This window comes from Homarus americanus, unplaced genomic scaffold (genome assembly GCF_018991925.1).
Source record: "Homarus americanus isolate GMGI-L3 unplaced genomic scaffold, GMGI_Hamer_2.0 scaffold21314, whole genome shotgun sequence".
Taxonomy (NCBI): Eukaryota; Metazoa; Arthropoda; class Malacostraca; order Decapoda; family Nephropidae; genus Homarus; species Homarus americanus.
This window is the reverse complement of record NW_024720811.1, coordinates 266,217-294,055: the sequence shown is the minus strand read 5'-3', so window position 1 is coordinate 294,055 and position 27,839 is coordinate 266,217. Positions and strand designations below refer to the sequence as shown.

The 27,839-nt window shown below is 38.6% G+C and overlaps 1 protein-coding gene across 5 annotated transcripts in view; it reads left to right on the top strand.

The window, feature by feature from the left end:
- LOC121861184 (alpha-N-acetylglucosaminidase-like) overlaps positions 1-27,839 on the top strand; it is a 40,944-nt gene that overhangs the window by 7,881 nt on the left and 5,224 nt on the right. The window contains exons 3-16 of one of the 5 annotated variants that reach the window (XM_042358751.1): positions 158-342; positions 2,889-3,070; positions 5,181-5,399; positions 8,199-8,360; positions 9,571-9,636; positions 10,753-10,816; positions 13,616-13,761; positions 15,278-15,362; positions 16,607-16,756; positions 19,724-19,866; positions 21,918-21,990; positions 23,417-23,506; positions 24,455-24,544; positions 26,210-26,911. In XM_042358751.1, the coding sequence (XP_042214685.1) occupies positions 158-342; positions 2,889-3,070; positions 5,181-5,399; positions 8,199-8,360; positions 9,571-9,636; positions 10,753-10,816; positions 13,616-13,761; positions 15,278-15,362; positions 16,607-16,756; positions 19,724-19,866; positions 21,918-21,990; positions 23,417-23,506; positions 24,455-24,544; positions 26,210-26,911 (2,357 nt within the window). Of the gene's footprint in view, positions 1-157; positions 343-2,888; positions 3,071-5,180; positions 5,400-8,198; positions 8,361-9,570; positions 9,637-10,752; positions 10,817-13,615; positions 13,762-15,277; positions 15,363-16,606; positions 16,757-19,723; positions 19,867-21,917; positions 21,991-23,416; positions 23,507-24,454; positions 24,545-26,209; positions 26,912-27,839 lie in introns of those variants that run through there. The other 4 variants (XM_042358752.1, XM_042358753.1, XM_042358755.1 and 1 more) reach the window with 4 other exon arrangements.

The following is a 27,839-nucleotide window of genomic DNA, read 5'->3' as shown; positions in this document are numbered from 1 at the left end:
TATCTGGCCACTTTTCTTAGCAGTCACCCAGTATACTTGAAACTAATATTTTCAGCCACTAATTCTAAACACTATGAGTAATTTTAAGACAGGTAGAGAAGGAGTGACAGATCAGTAGAGAAAAAGAAAATGCAAATCACTTTTGGTTTGTTTTCAGGGAACGTGTTAGAAGACCCACAGCCCTGGGAGCGATATCTACGGGACATAAAATCCCAAACAAGCCCTGAAGACCAGGCTGAAGCAGTGGGAGAACTCTTAAAGCGTTTACTACCAGAAAGAGCTAAGGACTTTGTTGTGAGAGTGGATCCCAGTATAGGTCCTGAAGGAAGGGATACTTTTATGGTAAGTTGCTGTGAGTGGGGTTGTGATGAGAGGTGTCATGAGGATGGGTTGTTGAAGGGCATATTCAGAGAGTAAACACTGGAGGGGGGGATATAATTTTCAATGATTACAATATGGTCATTCCTAAGAATGTTTCCTCGTGTGTATGGGAAAATACAAAAATAATTTCTCGTACTGGCTAGGTATTTTGAAAATTATGACGTTAAGCTGGAAATACCTGTACAGTACGTAGTTTCAAAATTGTCTTGGAAACAAGGCGAGAATGCTGACCATTACACCACAGGTCGACATACTGTGATATATATATAGTACAGTATCATAAATTATCAAAAATCTTATATTTCTTTACCTTTTGATATGATTGTTATTTTATTTTTAATGCCCCTTTACTCCAGATAAATACCCTCTTATCCTTATTCCTTGCTTCCTACTACTGCATCTCCAGATCTAACATATATTTCATATAATCTGTTACAGTACAGTATGTATTGTTTATAAAATACAGTGTGTGTGTGTGTGTGTGTGTGTGTGTGTGTGTGTGTGTGTGCGTGCGTGCGTGCGTGCGTGCGTGCGTGCGGTATGTGCGTGCGTGCGTTACGAATTTCCGTAGGTTTGAAGAAACGGAGTTGAAATTAGGGTAGGGAGGTGCTGGGGGCCAAGGGGATGGTCGTGTTCTCTTTCCTGTCCTTCCATGAGGGGTGGGTCAGGGCTGACCAAGGCCTCCAACCCATGGGTTGGATGCAGTTCCACAGTTTTGAAGACAGAGAGCCAGGTAACTTGGCTAGTACAGTCTCTCCTCTACTTACGACGGGGTTCCGTCCCAACGACCAGGTCGTAAGTTGAAAAGGCGAAAATAGTACATAGAAATTCTGAAATGGGTGTCTCTTTTTCTTCTCAGTACCACGAGAACTCTCACTTTTATGCTTGCCAGCCATTTTAAAGGGAATTACAAACGAAAATTTTGTCAGTACACAGTGCGATCACTAACTTCGGTACTAGAAAATACGTAATTTGAAAAATATTTTATGTCCGAGTTGTCGTAAGTCGAGTACTGTACTGTATGTCGTAAGTCGAGGAGCACCTGTACTCAATATTTTGCTTAATCCCTCAAGTTGTCAATTCTTTTTTATGGATGCATTATCTTGGGAAGAGAACAAGGTAAAACAATTCATTTGTTCCTGCATGTACTTTACTGTGCTTTATCCTCTTCACCACTGATCAGCTTGTTAACCACTTCGGCAGCCAATCATGTCTCTGTTATGCACTGTGGATAAGTACACCTTACAGTCAGTTCTACTTTATAATGCAGTAGTTGCATTCCTGAAGAATATCACATTACAGTAACTTGATTAATCCAAGAGTTCACGACTCTTTCTCTCCAAAAAAGTTTGGCTTGACAATTTTCTGAACATGTGCCTCCTTCAACCTGAGGCTGTGACCTTTTGTGGGACTGGTATCTGCAAGTTCCAGGTATGATTTGGTGAATCTCTCACCAATATGTCAAGGGTTTGAATCCTGCTTGGCCCGGGCACATTTGAGATCCTACCAAACATCACAGTTTTCCCAGTCTCTGATTTCCACCTGTACTAACAATGGATAGACCAACTGCTTGATAAGTGGGGGGAAAAAAAAGTGCTTGACTGATTAATGTTCTCTGAGGTGGCTTAAAACTTCTATTAAGTCACCCCTTCCCATCTGTAATATAAGCTCGGCAACGGCAGGCATTCCAATCTCTCTGGGTCCCTGAGGTGGCGGGTTGTAGGCACCAGTCTAGTGGCCCTCCTTTGGATATTTTCAATCAACTGGCACTCTCTAGCATATCTCAGGAATCAGACAAGGTGACAATACTCCAAATCGGGAAAGTCACTTCATGAGATAGCCTTTATCTGATGATATACATATTATTTTCACATGGTCTTTTGTTTAGCCTGTATGATTTTTGCTTAGTTCAGTATCTCTCTGCAGCTTTGTCTATATGTCTGTCTGTATCTAGTTATTGACCTTAATCTTTCCCATCTACAAGTATGTAAGTGAAACAGACAATGCAAGTAGAGTACTTGTACCTATCAGTAACCAGCATTCTTCGCATCTTCTTTCTCCTTAACAACAAATCATTATCCTCAGTTTTTAAATGCCCCTAATTCCTTTAATATCAATTACATTCTCTGAAACAGCAAAACATCTTTCTCTGCTTTTAAACATCTTCCAAAACATACAGTACATAAGCATTTTAATATATTTTAAATACTGTATATAAATTCCTAATAGAGTATAGTATCTGAAAATACTGTCTGATATCAAAATAGTATGCTTCTTTACATTTCAATATGCTTTTGAATATCTTGACATACTCATAAGCCTTTCAAGATGTTCCCTGATATTAGAGTGCACCCTTATATCTCTATGTGCTCTCATACAGCTGAACATACTCTGTGATATGTGTTCCCAAACATTTCAGAGTGCTCCTGAACATACACCCTGTTATATGAACATGCTTCCTTGGACTTAATTTGCATTTTAGCATATGAAACTCCTCTCTGGATCAGGTGAACTCCCCTGGTGTTAATGGTAGCGTAGATGTAGCAGGAACAAGTGGTGTGGCAGCTGCCTGGGGCATTCTGCACTACCTTAAATACTACTGCAATGCTCATGTGTCTTGGGAGGCTGACCAGCTAGACCTTCCTGAGACATTACCCTCAGCTCAGTTCAATGTCACGTCTAATGACAGGTTAGTGGAAAAGAGAGAAAGAGTGGACTTAGGCACTTAACAAAATAAAACAATTAAATTTGTCTCTTTATATAGTCATACAAATATTCTACACTTTTGCAATACTTATATGGTATGTCAAGACAAAAGACTTATTAGTAAATATTGCAGATACCTGTACATGGAAGACAGTACAGGAGGTCCTCGTTTAAGAGTACAGTAAGCCTGGATAATTCGCTGATTTTTGTTTTGCGGTTCTCTATTATTCGCGGATGACACCCTGGATGTACCCAAAAATGTCCGCGGGTAGTTTTAAAGTTGCCGGCATTTTTGCGGCCGGGACAGGGAGCCATTTGTTCTAGAGACAGTAATTTCCTTTATACGGAGTAGACTTGAGGGTAGACTCAACATTTATAATACATTTGTTTCTGATTATTGTGAGAAGATTTTCCCATTATTATATATTTGTATGTGTTTTGTGTGTATATATATCTACACACACACACACACACACACACACACACACATACAATACATACAGGTACTGTATATGCAATTGGAAACAAATGTATTAAAAATGTGACAGTCTACCCACAAGTCCACTCTGTGCAGGTAAAAGAAATAATTGCCCTAAGGTCAAACACATAGAGGGAATATACATTTCTTTGTACGCAAGTAAAAATGTAACCCCTCCCCCCCCTCCTGGTCAGCGAATGTTATTCGTGGATTTGACGATTCGCGGCCGTTTTGAGAACCTAACCCCCGCAAAATTTAAGGGCATGCTGTATTCACTGTTTGCGGTTTTGCAGTTAAGTGGTCAACTTTTTGTGACCATCCACATAAAAAGTCCCTGCATTTAAGTGGATTTCACTCAAAAACCACTCAAAAACTCTCAAAACTCTGGATAAAATCTACAGATTTAAAACTCCCGATAAAATCTACAGATTTAAAACTCCCGATAAAATCTACAGATCTTTAGCTGAAGCATTTGAAATTTCATCCTATTCCTGGCGTCAGGCAGGCACGCACACGTGTCCCAGCATTGTCCAGACCAGTGCTATGTTGTGTTTACTCCCGCCTTTGTTGCGTCTTCGTGCATGTTGTGGTGAATTATTTTATGATTTTTGTAGCCATGAGTTGCCAACCCAAACAGGGTGGTACAGTGCTCAAAAGGAAGCATACTTGCTATAGTATACAGGGTAGATGTAAAATTAGAAGTGATTAGGCAAAAGAAGAGTGGGAGTGCACAATCCACCCAGTCCTGTTTCTCTTTCATCCTCCGACTAATCCTCCATCCCCCAGCACCCACCTCCATCAATCCAATCAAGCTAAACATCTCTACCATTTTATTATGTTAAAATTATTTATTTTTAAAACATAATAATGAATCACTTGAAAGACTGTGCACCAGCAATAGTTGCAGCGGACCACCGGGTCGCTGGCACAACCTATGTTGCTTCAACACACCGACCCCAATGAGCTTTAAGGACGTTAGATAACTCATAAAGTTAAATCATTTCTTAAAATAATATGTTATCAAATATTTAACAAATGTTTCTAAGGTAAATAATTGTTAAAATATATCATATAATTTGTTTTTTGAGTGTCGTGTATAATGTCATGGTCCCAATTTGACCTACTTCCATTATTTCTTATGAGATTAATTCCCCACTTTAAGTGGATTCGTTATCAGGGGCGTTTTTCTGGTCCCAATTACCCTCGGATAATGAGTACTGTACAATGAATTAATTGGAAAGTCAATAGCAGGTCTTAACATGAATGAACATCCAACTATAGACTAACTAATCTTTCAGTGGACAAATGAATGTTGATTGAAATTAGCATAGTTTGGTGACTGAAAATCAAGTAGAATTTTTTGATAGTGAACAGATATAGAACCTTTATGAAAGTCTCTTCCTTGAAATTCCAGTTGTTGATTAGTTTCACTTATTGTATTTCCCTAAAAAACATTCAGGTAACTGAAATTTTTTTTAGGCAGAACATGTTTAACATTCGCTTCTTCAAACTTCCCAGTCATATTTAAGTTTATGTGGATCCTAGAATAGCTGACTGAATGATACATGGTGTATTCTAGTTTACTAATGGAAAATATAATTTTGCCTCTTTCAAGATTTCGCTACTACCAGAATGTATGTACTGTGTCTTACTCAATGGTATGGTGGGGATGGCAACGGTGGCAGAGAGAAATTGACTGGATGGCACTGAATGGCATCAACCTTCCTCTTGCCTTCACAGGGCAAGAGGCAATATGGCATCGTGTTTACACCAAGATGGGCATCACTCAGGCAGAGTTGGATGAGCATTTTGCTGGCCCTGCTTTCCTGGCTTGGTAAGGGTGTTGGAAAGTTTTGAGTGTGGTGTTATGTGTACAGTATTCCCTTAAAACTCGCGGTGTTAAAGCTTTCGTCCTTCGGAAACTCACTGATTGTCATGGAAAATAAAGAAATTAAATCTGAGGCTGTGTGTCAGGGATCAAGAGGAGGCAACACTACAGGACAGTACATAGTACAATTTTGGAAAAATTATTTTTGCAGAGTTAATAGTTTACTGTACTGGCAAAGCCAAATCACTGGCTATATGCTATCATGTTTCTCACTACCACACCTCACTATCACTTTATGAACCTATTATCAAACATTTGTTTGTATTATTAATAAAATTTACCGAATTTATGCAAAAGGATGTAATTATACGTATAGGTACACTCGCAACAAAAAGTATCGGTGCATATTGTAGTGTGAACAGTTTGAGACCAGTGACGATAGGTATTGGGAAAGGCGAGTTGTTCCAGCCGCATGTTGGCAGCCCTGTAATCCTGCTGAGCAGCTACTATGGCCTGGTCAAGTGAAACAAACCGTTATAAATAAGGTCGGGAAGTGATAAATAGACAGTATGAAATATGAGGAGTTCCCTGTTAACAAAATTATTTGTGATACTTGTGAATATTGCCACATTAATTTATGCTACCAAATAAACCACTCAACCTGGTCGTCCTGAGGGGTGGTGCAGCGTGGACGGCCGCTCCGAGACCTGTCGTCTGTAGCACCAGTTACGAGGTATTGCCGAATCCATTGTGCAGTGGTGTTCCTGTGGACACCAACCCGCCGGCTAATATCTGTGACGCCGAACCCTTTGTTATGAAGGGCAATAATAGCTCCTCGTGTTCCCTCTGAGGTTTCCATGTCGTCTGGCATGTGTAGATCTCTACTGCTTCATATTGCCTCTGTTTTATACCCACGTTCACCGAGACCGAACTCTTGCTCATCATTCAGTCGACACAAAGCCACAATCCGAAAAGAGGAAACAAACACACTGATTGTCAGCCATCTGGCAACACCTAGTGGAGGGGGGGGGGGGTTATGAGGATACACTTACCAACCTTCCCGACACATCACAGTGTATACGTATCGTTTCGGAAGTCGTCGATCTCACCCTACACCGATACTTTTTGGTGCGAGTGTACATACGGTATACACATTACAAATACTTATCGGTACCGGGCATGTTCCTGTGCACCAGATCAGCTGATGTTTCAGAGGTATTGTCTTTGTATTGTCACTACCACAACTAACTATCACTGTGTGGACCTAATGTCCGTACAGTGTTATTTCATATTTGTTTATTTATTTATGTTATTTCATATATCTTATATTGTCTTCTGCATACATGATGTTGTTATACATGTGCATATACAGTAGCTATTTATATATGTATTTTGCACATTCCTGGAACTGGCATGAAAAACTTGGGTATTGTGCTTTCTCAAGGGATCCATTTTACCTAAACCCAGCGAGCTTTAAGGGAATACTGTAATTGTAATGTTGACAGTGAGTGTTGTAGGGGGTGAGGTTACCGTTTATACTCGAGTATAGTGTGAATTTTTATGATTAAATTTTTATGCAGAAAATTGGGGGTCGAACAATATACTGTACGCATAGTATTTTTGAGGAGTTAAAATTCATGCATTTCAGATAGATACCCAGTACATGCTCATTGTAGGCTAACCTTTCCAATAAACTGCTTTATCATGGGCGTGCCTACCATACCCCTCGATTCTTTCTTTACAGTATACAGTACAGTACTGTATTGCTACATGAAGAGCAGAATCTCATTCACTATACAGTGATCCCTCGGTTAACGAAATTTCGGTCAACGAATTACCTTCCATAAGAATCTTCAATTCGGTTAACGAAAAAAATTTGGTTAACGAATTCCTTACGAATTCCTCTCAACATGTTTTGGCTTGCTCACCAGCTGGAATATTAGTCCGCCAATACAGTAATTGGTTCTAGGGCTTAAATTCGTTCCCATTTGAGTAAATATCAAGAAGGTTGTACTATTCAATATTTTTCCAAGTTTTATATTAAAATTTTTAGTCATTTTAACAATTATTTAACATAATTGAAGTACAGGAAACTAGTTTTTAGCGCGCCAAACAGCCACTTGACTCACCCAGCATTGCGTCAATTTGTGTGTCTGTTCAGTGGAGGTAACATCTTGCTTGAGACTCTCTTGAACATAAACTATTTTTAAGTTTTTACAGTACAGTGGTCCCTCGGTTAACGAGCACAATTCGTTCCAGAAGGTTGCTCGTTAACAGAAAAACTCGCTAACCGAAACCATTGTTTCAATGGGTCTTTGGGTAATTGGTTCTAGCTCACCGAAAATTGCCTGAAATCAACAAAAAAGATAGTAAAGTACACTTACTTTGAGGTGTGTATGTAGAAGGCTACCTGTGCTACCCATGGCTTTCCGCGTAAGCTATAACAGGTCACATTTCAACCAATCACGTAAGTGATAACCACGCACGTGAGACTCGCGTAAAATGAGACCCCACTGTAATATATGTTTTCCAAAATGAAATAGTCTCACGATTTTTTATAGTTGCAGTACTGTTTTCTCAAACCACAGCCAGGGAGATATATACTGTATCTTGAAATGAATTGACATTACTGCATATAGTTCAGTACTTTTTTCCTGTGTATTTAACCTCATCTTTCCTCCTCATTTTCTGCATTACTTCCATTTATTATTATTTTCATATTGTTGATAGTTAATACCCTCATCTTCAGTTAGTTTACTCACGAACATATTCTCCTCCTCTCTCTCTCTCCTACTTTCTTTCCAGGGGTCGCATGGGTAACATCCGTGGCTGGGGGGGCCCACTGACCCCATCCTGGCATAACCAAACTTTGGCACTCCAGAAACAGATTGTCACCAGGATGCGACTATTTGGAATGTTTCCTGTTCTTCCTGCCTTTGCTGGACATGTTCCTGCTGGGTTGACCAGGTATGTAGGACAAGCTAGAGACTCAGAACGGAAGACAACTCATTGTAGATTTGTCAGAATGTCAAAACACTCACTGCAGCTTTGTGACATCATTAAAAAATCTCTTGTCATCAGTAGATGTGTTAGTATATTATGTATAATACACAGCATTCTGGTTGGTTTAGGGTTAGACAGGAAGTTAAACAAGTCTGTGAACTATCTCCATCACTACAATATCTACAGTACCGGTACTGTATCCAGAATTTTAATGAGATTATTGGAAGTAGTGATGAAAATAAAAAAGTTAATTGTAAAATTATATAAAATATTTGGTATAGTAGAGGGTGATGATGCTACTGTTGGTACAGATAGTGAAGAGGCATTACACAAACTTGTTAATAGATTAGTGAAATGAGGTAATGTGTGCAATTTTATGAATGTCACATTGTGTAAAATATACTGTATTATGTTCCATGTTTAGTTTCCTGTGTAGATAAACAGTTTACTAACAGTGCGCGCCACTAGTTGGCTTACTAACTGTTCGAGAGGTCAGTCAGTTAATTGATGCATATTGTCAGGAGGCACTGGAGATGAATAGTTTCTTGGGTGTACCTGATCATATGCCACAATTAATTTACAGTAGCTAAAACAACTATCTGTGCATGTGGGGGTCGATATGCTCCGAAATTTTACATGTGACGAGTGACAGCCTTCATATTCCAAAATTTATCATCCATGGTCTCATATTGTTTCCCACAAAGTATGCACAGATAGTTGTTATAATAAATGCAGTACCACCCATGGTTCGGAAAATTCTATAGTCTGGAACCGGTCAGGTCCAATGGGTGCCGGATTAGGGAGGTTCAACCTGTACTGGGATTTTTATGTGTGTGCGTATTAAAACTTGAGTGGAATACATTAGTATTTAATGTGACATCTTACTGCTAGTACTAGTTAAAGGCAGTTTGATCCATTGACACTAACAAACTACAGCTGATCTGTGATATCACATGCAATCTCTTAGTATCATATGTTTTCATTGTCTTGTTATGTTTAAAACTTGATTAATATATTCATTCTGAAAAAGTCAGCTTAATTTACTATGTCATGCATTTGCCGAATGTAAATTTGCTTAATTTGATGCAAATTTTTCCAAAGGTAAAACTATTCTTTACATCCTTCTGTATTACATACTGTATATGGAAAGCCTTATATTTATTTCTCTCTGCAGGATTCACCCTGATGCCAATATCACACGCTTGGATGCTTGGAGCCACTTTACAGACCCTTACACAAGGTATGTGCATACCATCATAAAATTAAGATGTTATTTTTACTACAACATAGGTATTGTGTCGGAAAAAGTGGAGTTTGGGGGTCGGGCCAGTCTCTATTGGAATTAATCCCATATGTTCTGTTGTTCACTTTCCTCGGTACCCCTGGGTTCAATTGACTGCGTAAATCGGGGTACTACTATATTAGAATCATTATTATTATTATTTATAAAGCAACATTTCAATATGGTTATACCAGGAATAGTGATACGTAGTCTGCTGCTTACTGAATTGTGTTCTCCCATAATGTTACTAGCGCCCTCAGCAGCAAAGCCAATCAGGTTCTCATGTGTAATTCGGTGAGTTTCTAATGTTTTCATAATTAAATTATAAAAATTTTCCCCTGTTGACCCTGTAGATGATTCATCACCATATACATTGATCACCTCTAATAACCCAGATTTAATGCTGTTTGTGGTTGAATCCCAAAATCTTACAAGAACAGGTCATGCTTTCATCTTACTAATGTCTGTTGTTTCGTCAACAATAATGGACAATTTACTTCCTCTAAGTTTATCTACTAATCCTCGGTGACACACCGTCCTAACGTCCTCACAACCTCTGTGGATTTTGTTCTTTTCATGTTCATGCCTTGAGCAATTGCAGAATCAGGAAACATCCTCTTCATGAGGTCTACTAAATGATCTGCAGTGGTAAATGGCAAGTTGTGCTCGGCTATAAAGCAAGCAAAAAGAATTGTTGCTATGGCTACTCCATTTGCTGCATAGTTCCCATGGTGGACCGGGATCCTCTCCTGCTGGACCTCCTGTTGTTCCGAGGCCTCATAAACTGAATGTATCTTTGTCGTTTTGTGACGTTTTATGGCTGTCAACTCTGCACTCACTTCCCTCTTGCATATTTTGCAAAAGGCCGTAGATGGATTGTCTTCAACACGGGACAACCAGTGCTGGAAATCTTCATTGTTCAGCCATGCATCTCTGAAGCTCCGCTTCGCAGCCATCACCACCTGCAATAGGAGATTTGATCAACTTTTGTGTAGTCTTTGCTTTAAAAGGAAAGGATTTGCTAGAGTGAAGGAGAAATTATTTAATTATTTGATTCCTACTTTTTTATTATAGGACGTACTTGTTGGACCCAAACGACCCTTTGTTCCAGACTATTGGCTCAGCTTTCATACAAGAGGTAGGCAAAATGATGCATAAGAGTTTAGTTTTTAAATAACATTAAGATCCTGCTGAACGAGTACCTGATGAACAAGAATTTGTTTAACGAGCATTATGTTTTAAGGTATGAAAATTCAGTGAATGAGTTTGCACTGTATTTGATTTAATGAGCAAAATTCTGTGCTATCCAGCTTATATTCACTTATGGAGTTGAGTTAGTTATGCATTGTCATTGACTGAGTGGCCAGCCAAGTGAATGCACCCTTAGACTAATTTTTTACACTCTGGGGTGAAGTCTGTGTTTGGCTAATCCAGCTTGGCTACCCAATGAGCCTAGACAATTTGGCAACATCTGTTTGTCATTATGTCCTCTGTCTCTTGGAACCTACATCATCTTTGTTACCTTGTTTCTTGTTATATTTATGATCAAACCCAACAACGATGAGTCCACATAAGACAGCTCACAGTATGAACAATGTCACCCCAAGGATGAAGAGAAAGACCATACCTTAGAAACAAAACTGTATGGACCCACCCACCACACCACACCACACCACACTACACTACACCACACCACACCACACCACACCACACTACACTACACTACTCCGCACCACACACCACACCACACCACACCATACTATACTATGCCGCACCACACACCACACACCACACCACACACCACACCCCAACATCATACTCACACCCCCAACACAGGAGTTAATACAGAAGAGCCAGAAACCCCACTGCTGTTGTGATGTGTTGCTGGTTTAGTGCTTTGTTTTATAATATTATATTAAGTGTACGGTAAGTCTTATTGTATGATATAAAATTGTGTGTGGTTAACTGAAGCACAAGTGCATGGTGCCAGGTTAAAGAACAGCTGTTGAGGAGCACTTGACAACACACCCGGTGCATGTTACCACTCCCTTCCACTTCATCTCTCTGATCACCCACACCTTTCTGCCTTCTCACTCCATATTTTAAAATGTTATATAACATAATGTTGAAGGGATACAACATTGCTCATTTATACCTACAGTACACTCAATTTTGTGGGTAGATATCAGCTGTTCAGTAGTGTCTGACAGTGCTGCAGGCGCAGTGTTACCAAAGACACCAATAGACGCATCACTTTCTCACCACTTACACAATCTCCCTCACCACCACCCCCATTATCATCACTACCTCTGTTATCACCACCTAAATCATAATTTTTGTGAGTTCAGCCAGAGCAGAGCAGCATGATATCTACTGCCTGCCTCCCTCCCTCCCTCCCTCCCTCGCATCCACAGTATTTGACACGCTGCGTCTCGCACTCATTCTACTACAGTCATCACTACTATTCATCAAATGACTGTCATTCATGATACAATATTGTTTATTTATTATTCATTAATTAGTACAGATATGTTATTATAATAATCTGTTTATTAATACCTATACCCTACACAGACAATACAGTGGTATATTGTCTCATAGGTAAAAATAACGTCATCAGGAACGCATCTCCATATATGCATTGGTATACAGTAATGACCCCTTAAAGCTCTGTTTTGAAGATCGCTGTATTATCCAGGAACGTATCTTGAGGACCAACTGGGGTATTACTGTGTATGATAATACTTTACTATATAAAGTTAATATAAGTGAGGGACCAAAGCTCCACAGACTTGGAATAAGTTATTCTAAGTCACTGCTAAACTATCACAGCAAAATAAACTCAGCTATCAACCATATACACTAATGTAAGTGAAATTACTTTAAAACTCCTTTGTTTTCATTAATTTTCAACATTTATTATATTTTTAATGTGTTTTCCTGTTCATTGTGTGTATTGTTTACTTTGCCTTTGTTTTACAGTACTGTACTCCCTTATTTGGATTTAACGGACAATTGGCATTAGCAGACCACCTCCCTCCCCATATGTCTGTAGAATTGAGGGTCTACTTTATTTATGTATTTCTGAAATATCGTTAGAGTAGAATTGCCATGAAATGATAACAATTAAAATATAAATTCCTCCAAAATCAGCTAGAATTGTAAGTTTGAATACCACACACAATGGAGATGAGCTGCCATGTTTATTGCTATGATAAGTAATAAACTATAGTACATAGCATATAAAATACAATAGTACATATTTTAGGAAAACAAAAATAGTTCCTTCCACACTCCAACCATCCTCTGGGCAATATGACACGGTTCAACCAGGCAGTCAACCAGCAGATTCACAGGCGTATGGCTGCTGCGCTGAGTGCTCCATGACCTCACATCGGGAAGGGAGTGCGACCATGCAGTTATAGCCTATGGCCTCTGCACACATTCACTTCCAACACAGACACCCTATGCTTTTCTTATTTTATATTTTATTGTTACATTTTCTTTATTTCTAAGCCACATTAGAGTTTTGTAATGATTTTTTCACAACTTTTATAGTTTCATTATATGTAACCATATATGAGGCGGCTGAGCCGGTGAGTGGGTGACACAGTTAGAGCCCACCACCTCCACACATGTTCACTTCTCACACACACACTCCCATGTTCTTCATTTTTCTTATTTTGTAGTTTTATATTGTATTTTCTTTATTTCTAAGCCAGATAGTTTATATAGAGTGGAATAAATGTTAAAGAAGTCCATTTTTCTGGGACAAGTTTGTGAGGTCAGCCTGTAGCACTGTGCATTGTTGGATTTATTGGGGATCATAGGAATGAGGTTCAATTTACTGGAAAATCTCTTATTTCCGGCACCCCTCAATCCCCGTAGGTGCCAGATAACCAGGATTGCACTGTACTGTGATTTCTTTGTATTTCAGATGACTTCAGTGCTTGGGAGTGACCATTTCTACAATTGTGACACTTTTAATGAAATGACACCAACATCCAGTGACCCAGATTACCTCAAGAGCGTTGGAGCTGCCATCTATGAGGCCATGACCAAGGTTGATCATAATGCAATTTGGTAAGTGTATTTTCAAATATTTAACTTTACTTTGCTTTATTTTAATATCTTCGCCACTGATTGACCTGTTAGCTGTTTGGGCTGTTGGTCATGTCTCTGATACACACTGTTGGCAAGTACTAGGCATGCAATGTATTTAAATCTGCTAGTGTTGGTCAAGCCTACTGGTCACTAGCAATCATTCAGCTCCAATGTACAAACTTAAAAAAACACTGCTATTATCTAATAAATATTACAGGAACTGATGCAGTCTTACCCTACAAGCCCTACAAGGTTCACGATATTTTATGTACTTAAGACTCTTGTGAACCGTGACAAACAGGCATCAAAGATAATCTCGTCCAATTGGCAATGATGCCCCAAAGCATCATTCAAGAGGAAAAATAAATAAATTCTAGTAATTTTGATTGATGCTTGAGGTTTTGGCATATCATTCTGGTAGGCCTCCTTTCTCATGGTAATACATCACTAATTGGTTACTTGGCAACAGTCCATAGCACACTGAGTGTGAACCAAATAACTTGTACCCCACACTCTTACAACATTCACTCAAAATCTAATTATAAATTTATTTGAGCCCTAAAACAATTAGTGCTGAACATATGCATACTCTGTGTGGAACAATATGAGATCACCGACGATAGGTTTTGGGTTATGTGTGTCGTCTCCTTATACTATGTGATAGTAATCATTTAACCATTTATTTTATTCCTAAATGTCAACTCTCCCCTTGTGTTGGATACTGAATGCTGGTGGGTGAAGACACGTATACTAACCCTCCCGAGACATCACGAGTTGTACGTATAATTTTGGAAGTCATCGGACCCACCTTGTCAGATACCTCTTTTAGCTACTGTACATATAATATACTGTACAGGTAGTCCCCGACTTACGACCGACTCGACTTACGTCCACCCTCACTTAAGACCGCCTCAGTTGTACCAAAATGTGGTCAAATTATGTATTTTTGAGTCCCAAAGTCAGTACACAGACAAAATTTTCATCCGTAATTCCCTTTAAAATGGCTGGCAAGCTTAAAAGTGAGTGTTTTGTGGTGCTGAGAAGAAAAAGACCCAAATTTTAGATTGTCTATGTGTTATTCAAGCATTTCCGACTTACGACCATTTCGACTTACGACCTGGATGTCGGTCCCTAACCCCGTCGTAAGTCGGGGAGTACCTGTAGTTGGTTTTATACGAAAAAATAATAATAATGAAATGGTTGCCGAAAAATCTATCCAAAGAAAAAATAGATACAGCGTGGCTCTTCCGTGCAAGAAAGACACAACTAGCCTGTGCATTGGAGGGGTACTTGTTATAAATAAGGCAGTGTGTGATTATTATGTAATGCTGTATGACAAATGAGCCAAATAACTTCTGTTATGAGTTATATTACTGTGTTTGATTTGGCAAATGGTACAGTATATGTATGTAGTGTGTGTGTGTGTGTGCGCACGTGCGTGTGTGCGTGCGTGTTTATTTATTCATTTGTGAATAATAATTTATTTATCCCTCAGGGTCATGCAAGGTTGGCTATTCTTCAGTGCTGAATCATTTTGGCAAAAAGCACAAGCACAAGCTCTACTAACTTCTGTCCCTATTGTGAGTAGAGATAGGGAGAAAATTTGAGGAAGAGAGTAAGAGCTAACTAAAGTGATTATCATGCTTAGGTTTATATCATTATACTATACATGATATGTAAGGGGGATACAGGTTCCATTCATTAGCTTTAAGCACTGTACCTTCTTTTTTTTCAAACCTTGTTATGAAATATTTCTATATATGTACAGGTAAACCTCAATAAACGATGGGGTTAGGAAAAACCCATCGCTAGGGGAATTGTCGTAGATAGGGAGCATTATAACATGGTGTTCAATGGGATACGTTCCCAGCCAGTCACCAAACACACATAGATCATCAACAAAGCAATTCCTACAATACTATTATCAGTAAAAAACAATTAAACAACACTCACCACATCGTGAAGAATAAGCCTGGTCATCATCACATGTCCCCTTCGAGGCTAAAGGGACTCTTGTAGGTGGGGTGGAGACGTCACTCTGACTCCCACACAGCCTCTGGGGATTCTCATGCTGCTTAACAATCTCAAGCTTCACCTCAGAGACACGGTTGTCTCGGATGCCTTGGCACCTCCTCCTCTCCACCACCAGCCCCACTCCATTATCAGCACCACCTCCTCTCCACCACCAGCCCCACTCCATTATCAGCACCACCACCTCTCCACCCCCACCTCCACCACCACCTCCTCCACCACCTCCACCACCTCCACCACCAGCCCCACTCCATTATCAGCACCACCTCCTCTCCACCACCACTCCACCACCACCTCCTCTCCACCACCACTCCACCACTTCTACTCCATCACTACCATCCTTCTCTATCATCACCAATTCCACCACCCCACTCCTCTTCTTCTCTGTCCCCTCTCCATCACCATCCTCTCTCCACCCCCACTCCACCATCACCACCCCCACTCCACCACAATCCCCTCTCCATTTTACCATTACCACCTCTTCCTCCTTTTCCTCTATCCATTCTTCTTCCTCCTCTTCCTCAACCAACTCATTTTCTTATCATCATCTTCTTAATTGCCTCCTTTCCTCCTCCTCTCTCTTCATTAATTCCACCTTCCTTTCCCATCCTGGACACTGCCATCACTATCACCTCCTCTCTTCTTTCCCTTTTCATTTCTTCCTCCTCTCCTCTCCTCTGTTGTTTTTCATCACCACCTTCTTTCATCACCTCCTCTCTTCTTCCCCTTTCCCTCTGTTATCTCCTCTTTCTTTCTTTCTTTCTTTCTTTCACTTTTTCTTTGCTTTCTCCAGGGTCGCTTGCTGGTGCTGGACTTGGCCTCGGAGATCGCCCCCCAGTACAACCGTCTCGAGTCATACTTTGGTCAGCCTTTCATATTCTGCATGTTGCTCGACTACGGCGGAGTTAACGGTCTCTTCGGCAATGTTGACGTCCTCTTAAAGGTGAGGAAGGTTAAGGGAAGGTCAGGGGTTAGGGAAGGTCAGGAGTAAGGGAAGGTCAGGGGTTAAGGAAGGTCAGGGGTTAAGGAAGGTCGGGGTTAAGGGAAGGTCATGTGTTAGGGAAGGTCAGGGGTTAAGGAAGGTCAGGGATAAGGAAAGGTCAGGGATAAGGGAAGGTCAGGGGTTAGGGAAGGTCGTGTGTTAGGGAAGGTCAAGGGTTAAGGAAGGTCAGGGGTAAGGGAAGGTCAAGGGTTAGGGAAGGTCAAGGGTTAAGGAAGGTCAGGGATAAGGGAAGGTCAGGGGTTAGGGAAGGTCAAGGGAAGGTCAGGGGTTAGGGAAGGTCAAGGGTTAGGGAAGGTCAAGGGTAAGGGAGTTATGAGAACTTGTTTCCACTTTTTGGAAGCCTATGGATGCTTGGGGGTCACTGTAACATTTGCTTTGTGATAAGTTGGGTTACAGTCACCGTAAACTGTTAGTGAATCACCCATCCAGCTTTAAGGTTGATCATAGGGATCTATGGTGACTGTTAGTCGTTAGTGAATCCTGCCCCAGTAACCCACACCTCAACAGACATGCTCTTCCCACATATACACCAATGCTTTTCATTTATCTCATTTTCTAGATTTTTTTATTTTCTTTATTTCTAAGCCACATTAGAGTATTGTAATAATTTTTCCTCAATTTATATAGATTCATTACAAATAACAATATACTATATGAGGTAGCTGGGCTGGCAATTTGGTAATATAGCTGTCTCCACACACGTGCACTTCTCACACATACACACCCATGCACTTAATTTTTATTTATTTTATTGTTTTATATTACATTTTCTTTTCTTTATTTCTAAGCCACATTAGAGTATTGTAATGATTTTCTACAACTTCTATAGTTTCATTACAAGTACAAACAATAAACGCTGTTGCTGGGCTGGCAAGTCGGCAATGTAGTTGTAGCCCACCACCTCCACAATGTTCACTTCTTACACACCCTTGCTCTTCATTTTCTTATTTTATAGTTTTATATTATCCGGCACCTCTCAATCCCCATATATGCCGGATAACTTGGATTCTACTATATAAATAAACAAAATATACTGTACTCACCAGCAGATGTTGTCTTCTTGGCGATGCATCAGATCATGACGCAATCTCTTGGAACACCTGATAAATTTTTTCTAGGCCTGGGATGGAGTGGTTTCGAGATATTTTCTCTCAATTTTTCCGGAAAATGCGCATAATTTTTATCCTAGGAAACTTGTTCCCATGCCCGGATAGGAGAGAGTTTTTCTGGAATTTTTCCAACCAAGGTGGGGGATTCTCTTAGGCCGAGGAGGTCTCTGAATGAAAACGATCTGAGCATTTGATAAATCCTTGGGTTCAAAGTAATATTAAAACCCCACGCCAGAGGGTCAACCAGTGATGATTTATAAGATGCAATTGTCGATCCTTGAAGGCCTTTAACTCTGAACAGAAACTCTAAAAATTCTAACACAACTGTTTCCGACAATGTGTCTGGAGTTGTTAACTTGATAACTTGTTGAAAAAGTTTCCAAGCTTTCTCATATTGCATAGAAGTTTGGGGCCTATGACCTGCTATTACCGGTACTTGGTTAGCTACATTGGAATTACCCAACAATCTATTTAAACTCCTTTTGAGAAACTCCAAGCGTGAAGTGCCAAGGATATCTCGAACTGAGAATGTAGTACCTGGGCTAGACATCCTTGTTGCAATTGTAGCGGATGCGGGCACCAGTCCAACAGATCCAGGCACCAAGGTTGTAGGATCCAATATGGTGCAATTAAGAGGACCTTTCCTTGGAAGGATCTGAGTTTGTGACCCACTTTGGGCAATATTTTCACAGGTGGGAACAGATAGATTGAATTCCAAAGGTTCCAATCTATGAGTAAAGCATTTCCTAAAAGATTCGATCGCTCCAGAGATGCATAAAGTGGCATCTTGTGATATTTTTGGGAGGCAAAGAGATCTATCTTTGGAGTTTCAAACTTCGACACTAGACTCTTGGACTCTGATACCTTTATGGACCATTCTGTTCCCGTCGATACTGGCCTGAGATGGGACAGTGCATCTGCCCAATTGTTTTGTACTCCCGGTATATAAGTTGCTTTGAGGTAAAGTGTTTGTGTTACACAAACTTTGAAAATTTTTCTGACAGTTTTAGAAGGGGCCAAGATCTGGTTGAGCCTTGATGATGGAGACAAAACACTGCCGTTTTGTTGTCCATGGGAAACAGGATTGTCATATTTTTTAAATTTGGGTTTGCCGACAAAAAGAATAGGACCACTGCTAATTCTTTTACATTTATGTGTTTGTCCCAAAGGAAGTTGCTCCACTTCCCTTGACTGAATTTCCCTTTTGAGGAATGGTATCCCCATCCTATTTCGGTCGCATCCGTACAAACGGGCACAGAGATTATCACCTCAATTAATTAGCTTGAGCTGTATAGGGGAAAAAGGATTAAAAATTTATTGGAAGGAAGGTTACTGTTCAGAAATAAGTGAGAAGAGATTCAAAGATATGTAGGATTGTGGATTACTGGATGAGAAGGAACTGGGATTAAAAGGAAAATATTTATGATGAGAATTAGGATTTAAAGGGATTAGGGATGCATGGATTAGGTTTATGATTGGAAGAAACGGATTACTAATTATTATCCTTGTTAATTTATTTTTCATGCTTTTAGAATTGTTGAAAATATGTCATCTCTTTCAAGATTTGTGAATGTTAAAAAGCATATTAGAAACTATTAATCTGAAAATATATACTTGAAGGAATAAAAAATAAGACTACTACATCACCATGTCCACCACCACATCATGACCCCATACTCCATCATATTACCACTATCACCATCAAACACAATACTACCAACACTACATTGCCACCACTACCACATCTCCAGTACCATTGCTGTCCCTGTTACTAATCCTTCACTCATTCACTAAACAGAATATGGAAGATGCCAGAAAGTTTCCAAATGTGACTTTGGTAGGCACAGGACTGACTCCAGAGGGAATCAACCAGAATTATGTTATGTATGATTTTATGAATGAACTGGGCTGGAGGTCCACATCTCCTAATGTTTCTTCTTGGTAAGTTCACTCATCTTTTAACGAGGTCTGTACAGTTGAACTTGTATTATTGTAATAATTAAGATTTTATTTTTGTGTGATTTATCAATATACTTTATTAATGAAGTATTTTCTGTTTGTTTTGAGGTTGAGTGACTCCTTTTTTCCAGTGCAGTGGTCCCTCGGTTAACGAACACAATTTGTTCCAGAAGGTCGTTCGTTAACCGAAACCATTTTTTCAATGGGATTTTGGGTAATTGGTTCCAGCTCAACAAAAATTACATACAAAGTAAAAATAAATGCAGTAAAGTACACTTACTTTGAGGTGTGTATGTAGAAGGCTCCTGGTTGATGATGATGATGATGGGAATTAGATGTGGGGGTAGAGGAAAAGGGAGAAGAGAAGGAAGTGGGGGTGGAAGAGAAATCACCCCATGCTTCATGCCGTCATTTCACCCATAAAATTTTAAGTTCACTAAGTGTAATTCAAGATTATTTTCTTTAAATCAACACTGCACTGCACTATATATTGTCAATATGTTAAATAAATTTCAGAATGACCAATAACTGTACTGTAAAAATGTAAAAATAGTTTATGTTCAAGAGAGTCACAAGCAAGATGTTACCTCCACTGACCAGAGATACAAACTGACGCCTGTTGGGTGAGTTGAGTGGCTGTTTGGCGCACCAAAAACTAGTTTCCTGTACTGCAATTATGTTAAATAATTGTTAAAATGACTAAAAATTTTAATATAAAAATTGGAAAATTATTTAATAGTACAGCCTTCTTGATATTTACTCAAATTGGAACGAATTTAAGCCCTGAAACCGATTACTGTATTGGCGGACTAATATTTCAGCTGGTGAGCAAGTGAAAACATGTTGACACGATTTCGTAAAAATTTCGTTAACCAAATTTTTGTTCGTTAACCAAATTTAATATTCTTATGGAAGGTAATTCGTTAACCGATGCGTTCGTTAACCGAGGATCACTGTACAGTGCACAGTATATGGGAAATCTACCTTATTTTTAAACTTGATGTCCTCTACCAAGTTAAGGTGCATGTTGTTTAGGGATATCCCTTGTAGGAAACCACCTGGGAGTTAATGGTCCAGTCACCCATCACACTCAATCATGATTGTCAATATTACAAGGGAGATTGGCTACAAAGGTTTCCCTCAAGAGGTAAGTCTAAAAAAACAGCCATGTCTACCCAGTCAGTACACACATCGTGCCAACCACTGTCCACCATCATGATTTCAGAATCAATCAACCATTTTGGGTTTAGTCCCGAGGTGGCTGCCAATCTCTATCATATTAATGGGTAGTTCAGGGGCTTTACATCAGTTGAAAGTGTTATCATTAAACCTTTTGAGCCCTGTGGTAATTGTGCAGCTGATGACTCCCACTACCTTAATAATCAAGTACTGGGTTAGTGATGGTTGGTTTTTCCTGCTTGTTCTATTCCACTCTTGTCACTGAATTCTTACTTATCCAACAATATCAATCATTTCTTCCTCACTAAATTTTAGTAGTACAGTATAACATATACATAGATGTCCAGTGTCCAAATAAATGTTCAAGTAAACATTACTGTACTAAACTAGACTATATTAATTAGGCATCTGCCTTATATGGTGCTTACAGGTTAACTAGTACTGTACAACTACCATATGTGTTTATTTGCCATGGTTTCTGAAGGACTATGATATTTTTGTACCAGTCACCCATTAACACTTGTGGTATCAAACACACAATGTGTGGGTAAGGAAGACATTGATTCTTTGAAAGGCACACAATAAAGACTCAAACTGTATAGTGTGTGTGATGAGTACCTCTTTGACATTCATGCATTGTACTGTATGTAAAGAGTACCAAAGTTGTTAAGTTTGATTTTTTTACTTATTTAGTCCATTATTTTATAAGACTTTTTAGCATGTTATCCTGCCTCTTCCAAATCCAAGTCAGTGTGTCAGTGATGGACTGGCCTTAGCACTGTTCTGTTGCAGAAAAATATGTATACAGTAACTTATATGGCTTAACCTGAACAACTCCCCCATCCTGTTTCCAGGGCAATTGACTATGCTAGGAGAAGATATGGCTCTGATGACCCCCGTCTTGGCCGAGCCTGGCAGCTCCTCATGGTAAGCAAATTGATTCGTGAATCATAATTTTTTTCATCTTGATTGAAGAGTCTTGGGGCAACGGTCTTACTATCTACAGTATGTGTACATCTGTGGATATATTTACGCTCTTACCAGAAGGTACTGGGGGCATTTAGTGTTACCCCTGTCTTTTTGATCTCCTACTGTTAATACATCGATCCATCCTTTCATAATTTCCCCTGTGCTTCCTTCATATGAAATTCACATCCATATAACAGCTCAAGAAATGTTTCCAGATGGAAATGGGTTTTGGCATCCAGCATTATATCAACAATGTCCAGACTGAAGTCAAATACTGTACTGTACAGTATGTCTGACTCTAATGGGTAATTTTAGTGTAAAAGTTGGGAAAGGGTTGGGTAATAGAAATGAGAAAGGAGAAATATTAATTTACTTTTGTAAGGAAAACAAGATGATAATTGCAAATACATGGTTTGAACAACACCCTGGGCATCTCTATACAGTACAGTACACGGGTACGTTATAGCATACCCCACTGTATTATTATTATTATTATTATTATTAATAATATTATTAATTATTATTATTATTATTATTATTATTATTTTTATTTTTATTATTATTATTATTATTATTATTATTATTATTATTTATTATTATTATTATTATTATTTTTATTTTTATTTTTATTTATTATTATTATTATTATTATTATTATTATTATTATTATTATTATTATTATTATTATTATTATTATTATTATTATTATTATTATTATTATTATTATTGCCTCTGAGGCCCTGATGTTGGTCATTGACCTGTGCCTGGGTGGGCTAATCCCTTCCAAAATAAAATAAAATAAATTAAGAAATTGCATGTGAAAGTGTTGATGCAAGAGTATGTAGTGGGCATGTCAACCATATACAATGTAACATTTGGCCAGGTAAAGTTGAGGAGGCAAGAACAGAAAGCAGTACCAGGTGCAGGTGAGGAAGGTAGCCTCACCTATACTCATGTGGGTAACTGTATCACTCTGTGTGAGATGCATAATTTAGACTCCAAAAACATTCCCCAGTACAATACCTGGATTTGGGTGAAATTTTTTCCCTGATGGTAAAATTCGTCGCCATATCCAAAAATCTCTCATTCCGGAACTGCTCTGCACCAATTATTCCAGCTAATAGGTATATCACCATACAGTACAGTATTTCCAATGAAGAGGACAGTGCTCTTGTTGAACCAAATTAATAGGTATAGTATTGCCAAGAGATTAGTGGAAAGAGGCAAAGAATATCTGCTAGGAGTTAAGCTTTACAAACAGTTATAATGATCTGTTATAAAGTAATGATAATTCTAAGCTTGACAGGGTTAGTAGCACAAGTCCATTTTAACATCACTCTCTCACTATCTCTCTCTTTTTCTTTCCCTCCCTCCCTTCCTCCAGCGTAGTGTGTACAACTGCACAACATATATCAGATACCATGGGAAAGGGGTGATTATCATGCACCGACCCAGGCTTCATCCTAAGCAACTTGTGAGTTGATTTATGTATTTTAAACCATACAAATCAGCTTAAAGACATATAATTGTACAAGAATACATCAGAACTGATTGATATGCATGTAAATGCATTAAGAGGCATGAGTAGCTGAAGACATGTAAATACTGTACTTGTGCATGTGTTTGAATAACTTGAACATGCCTGGATGCATGCAAATTGCATGTAAAATTTTTAACTGTAACTGAATGCATTTAAATACGGTAAACCTTTGCCATTCGCGAGGGTTAGGTTTCAAGAAATGGTGCGAATTGGCAAAACTGCGAATAGCAACTTATATATAAAATACCTTAGTGCACTAATATACAGGTATACCTATACTGTACTGTGTATGAGAAACTTAAGTCACCAATACTATACTTACATTCGTATGTGGAAGTTTAGAGCTTGATGAAGTGGTGCACTGTACATAGGGAGACATCTGGTTACTGAAGCATAGGTGGATCATCAGGATCACTGGTGGAAGAGGGTGATGCAGTGGTGGGGGACGTTTCCACTGGGGGACTCAGGTTTTGTGGACATTTGAGCGTAATATGAATCCTTTAGGTTTTTAGGTTAGCCGTCTTCACGATCATGACAGGAGGGGACAGAGTCATCACAAGCCCCATCCAAAAAATGGATTTCAGTACCAATCCTTCATTTTTCTAGTTTTGTTCTCTATGTATGTTACAGTATTAACCATTCCTCATTGTATTTCTTGATACTGTATCTTATTAACCATGTAATTTTCTAGTACATGTTCTCTTTTTTAACATCTATCTTAGTTATATGCTCTTTTACATGCCTTTATATTGTAATTTAAATCAAGTACAGTACTGTACTGTGGTTTGTTCTAACCCATTTTCAAAATTAACTTCTTTCAAAATTAATCTTCTTGATTTTTCCTAATTAATCATGAATCTCACTCATTACTTGTAACAACAGAGGAGTGTATATAACGACGCCACCCACACACTCAACCATGGCCAGTATGTCTTAGTGACTCGTCCACATCTTGATGTTAAACCTGATAAGGTAAGTGGGTGTATTTGTTTGATATACTGTAGTTACTCTATATGTATAGTAAACCCTTGCAATTTTGGAATTGAATGTATGTCATTTTGTGGCTCACATGGTGGCTTATCACATGAGCACTGCACAATATGGGGCCCTTGCCTGCTTCTGCTCATAAATTACTGAAATGATGACCTGAGCCAAAATAATGCTGCCTGCCTGAAGCCTCATATTTGCATCCACTTGCTCCCAGTCTATTGTTTACACTTCTTCTGTCAGCATGTCATCTTCTCAACCATAATTTTGGGACAGAATTCACTCTTTATATATAAAGGGAAAAGAATGGGGAAGACACAACAGGAGCAAGAAAAAGCAACAAAAACATGAGAAAAAAATGTAAGGTCCTGTTAATTATTACAGGTGGCAGAATTTTTCATCATACTGTATCTCACAAACCTCAAGCCTCAGTCAAAGTTTTAGATAATTTTTGTTTTTTATTCAGTAGAATTTTATGGCCGATGCCTTTCATAAGGCAATTCATGGATTATAGCCTTGAGTTGTGGACTGTACACATAGGTTGAATTCTCAGAAATTATTGACTTGAGACTAATCCATGAATTAGTTATGCTTCCCTGCAACAACTACGTCTCTCATAAAAGGTCTTTAGAAGCAACAGTTTACCACTTAAAATTAGAAGCAACAAATTGGGAAGTATATGTTAGCAGACATGCAATTCACCCTTCAAGTGATGCAACCATAATGGGGATGGCAGGCACCAGTCCCCTGAAACCCAGTTTAAACTCCATGCTGTCTGGTTGGTCTTTTATCTTCATTTTTAAAAGCAGCTGTGAAGTCTCAAGTTGATCTTCGCACATATTAATGTGTATACAGTATAGTACAATATTTACTAAGGTTAGTATTATGTTGAGGTCTTCATGAAACACTTGCAATGGTTATTCATTTAATGATGCAACAGCTTACAGACAAAAGTATGTTATGACAATAGGACAGTCAACACCATATGATAAAGGGCACTGGTTAAATAGTGTTTACTGGATGCTGGTCACAGGTTGATTAATTCTCCTCCTCACATCGCGACGTGTCCAACGTATCATACATACATCATCAGTTAAGTTTCCTCCTGACCTAATAAATTTGATACATATAAGTTAATCTGATAAAGGGTTTGCATACCGTGTTAGCACTTGGAGCATTTGCAATAACCCCCTATGATTTTTTAGTGGCTTTAGAATTCACAAGTTCCCAAGTGGAGGGCAATAGCCAAAAATTGAAGGAATAATCATGAAATTCCTGTTTATGATGAGCCCGGCACTAAGTGACTCAGATACCCTTCCCCTTCCATTAGGTAGGGTGGAAATAAAGTGGAACTGAAGAGTTATAGCTGCACTAGTTTAAGGTTGAATTTCATGTCTGCTAATGTGGTGTTCACAACTCGTTGCTTCCTACTTGAAATTGTAACTTTTACTTCTAAAGATCCCTTTTGGCCCTTGGTTGTGATGGGAAATTGTAACTTAACTCATAAATTAGTCCCAATCTATGGTGTTTTAAGGTTAAACCTAGGTTTACAATCCAGGACTCATGGCTTTAATTCCAGATTCAACCTAAAATGAGATTTCAGGATCAAGTATTCTTTTCTAAATGACTTAAAGATTTATTTTGTTACAGATTTGGTATTCAGTGGTTGATGTTATCACAGCATGGGACCTTTTAATTAATGTTGCTAAGGGTGAAAATAATGCAGAAATTTTTGCTGAAGATATTGCAGAGAGTAAACAAAGTATTAGTAAACCAAACACTGAAACTGAAGATAGTTATGGGGATCATAATGCTGTTTTGGATAGATCATTTCCCCAAGAACAACCAAGCCTAAACATTGGGTCTCAAGAGTTTTACCTGGATAAAATCAAACAGGACTTTTCAAACAATAAGAATGGTGAAATTAGACAAATGAATCACAGAAACACACAAGAACTTCAACATAATCGTGTCAGGAGATCTGGATTTGTTTCAAATACTGCTGATAGAATGGAATATACAGACAAAGCTTCAGCATTAAGTCAGATAGGCAAAAACTCCCTGAATTCATTTCATCCCAGATTCGAAACTTCCATGGGAAAAGAAGATGAGATAAGTGAAGCCAATATGGACAGGAAGCTGATTAGGGATGGGATTTCAGCATCAACAGAGAGTAACAAGAGAACTGGAAAGTATGGGCCACAAGAAAATGAAAGTGAAATGGATGTCGAAATGGAACTGGAAAGCAACTCAGATCCTAGGAAAAATGGTCTTGAAGCAAGGAACAAATCAGTAACTAATCAAGCCACCTTCCAACATGACTTAGTGGATGTCACCAGACAGATTTTGCAAGTAAGTTTATTCTTGCTGTGGTCATCTGTCCATGTTTTGTTTATATTTTAGATTCTGATGCACTGTTTCTGTGTGTGTTTTCATAGACTTGTTCTCTACATATATAGTGGTCCCTCGGTTAACGAACTCAATTCTTTCCAGAGGGTCGTTCGTAAACCGAAAATTTCGTGAACCGAAACTATTGTTTGAATGGGATATTGGGTACCGTATTTTTTCGGCTTGGAAGACGCACCCTGATTTTGGAAATGAAATTTAAAAAAAAAAAAAATTATGGGTTTTAGCCCACCTGGGCACAGGTCAATGGGGGGGAAATGTAATAATAATAATAATAATAATAATAATAATAATAATAATAATAATAATAATAATAATAATAATAATAATAAAGAAATACAAAAATGAAAAAAAAATATCAAGAGTGAGAAACAATATACGTACCTGTATGTATGTTGTGTTGTCAAAGTAAGAGAAACCATTGAGACCCTGCAGAAAGTCAGATCATCAACCTGGGACTTGGTCACATAGCAGCAGGGTCTACCATTAGACAATACATTATGCTTCCAATATCTTCCCAGACGGTAGTACCTCCCTGTTTGGTACATTAGCTGCCTAATACCTACATCAGTGAAACCGTTGCTTGATATACAGTCCTTTTGGCACAAGTATACACACCTCTGAATATCATCACTTAGAACTGCTTATCATTCGTCATTTTCATCAATTAAAAAAAAATCTGTATAAGAAGGTGAAATCTTTAATACAACACTCATTTTATACACCTGGTCACCTCCACATCTTAGGGGCTGTAGTGTTTACTCTTTCTCTTGTTTTTGTCGGTATGACAACGACGGGAAATATTTTCCAACAATGGAAGGTAAGGAAATGTAAACATGTATATCAGTGTCCATATAAAACAAAAAATCTTTAT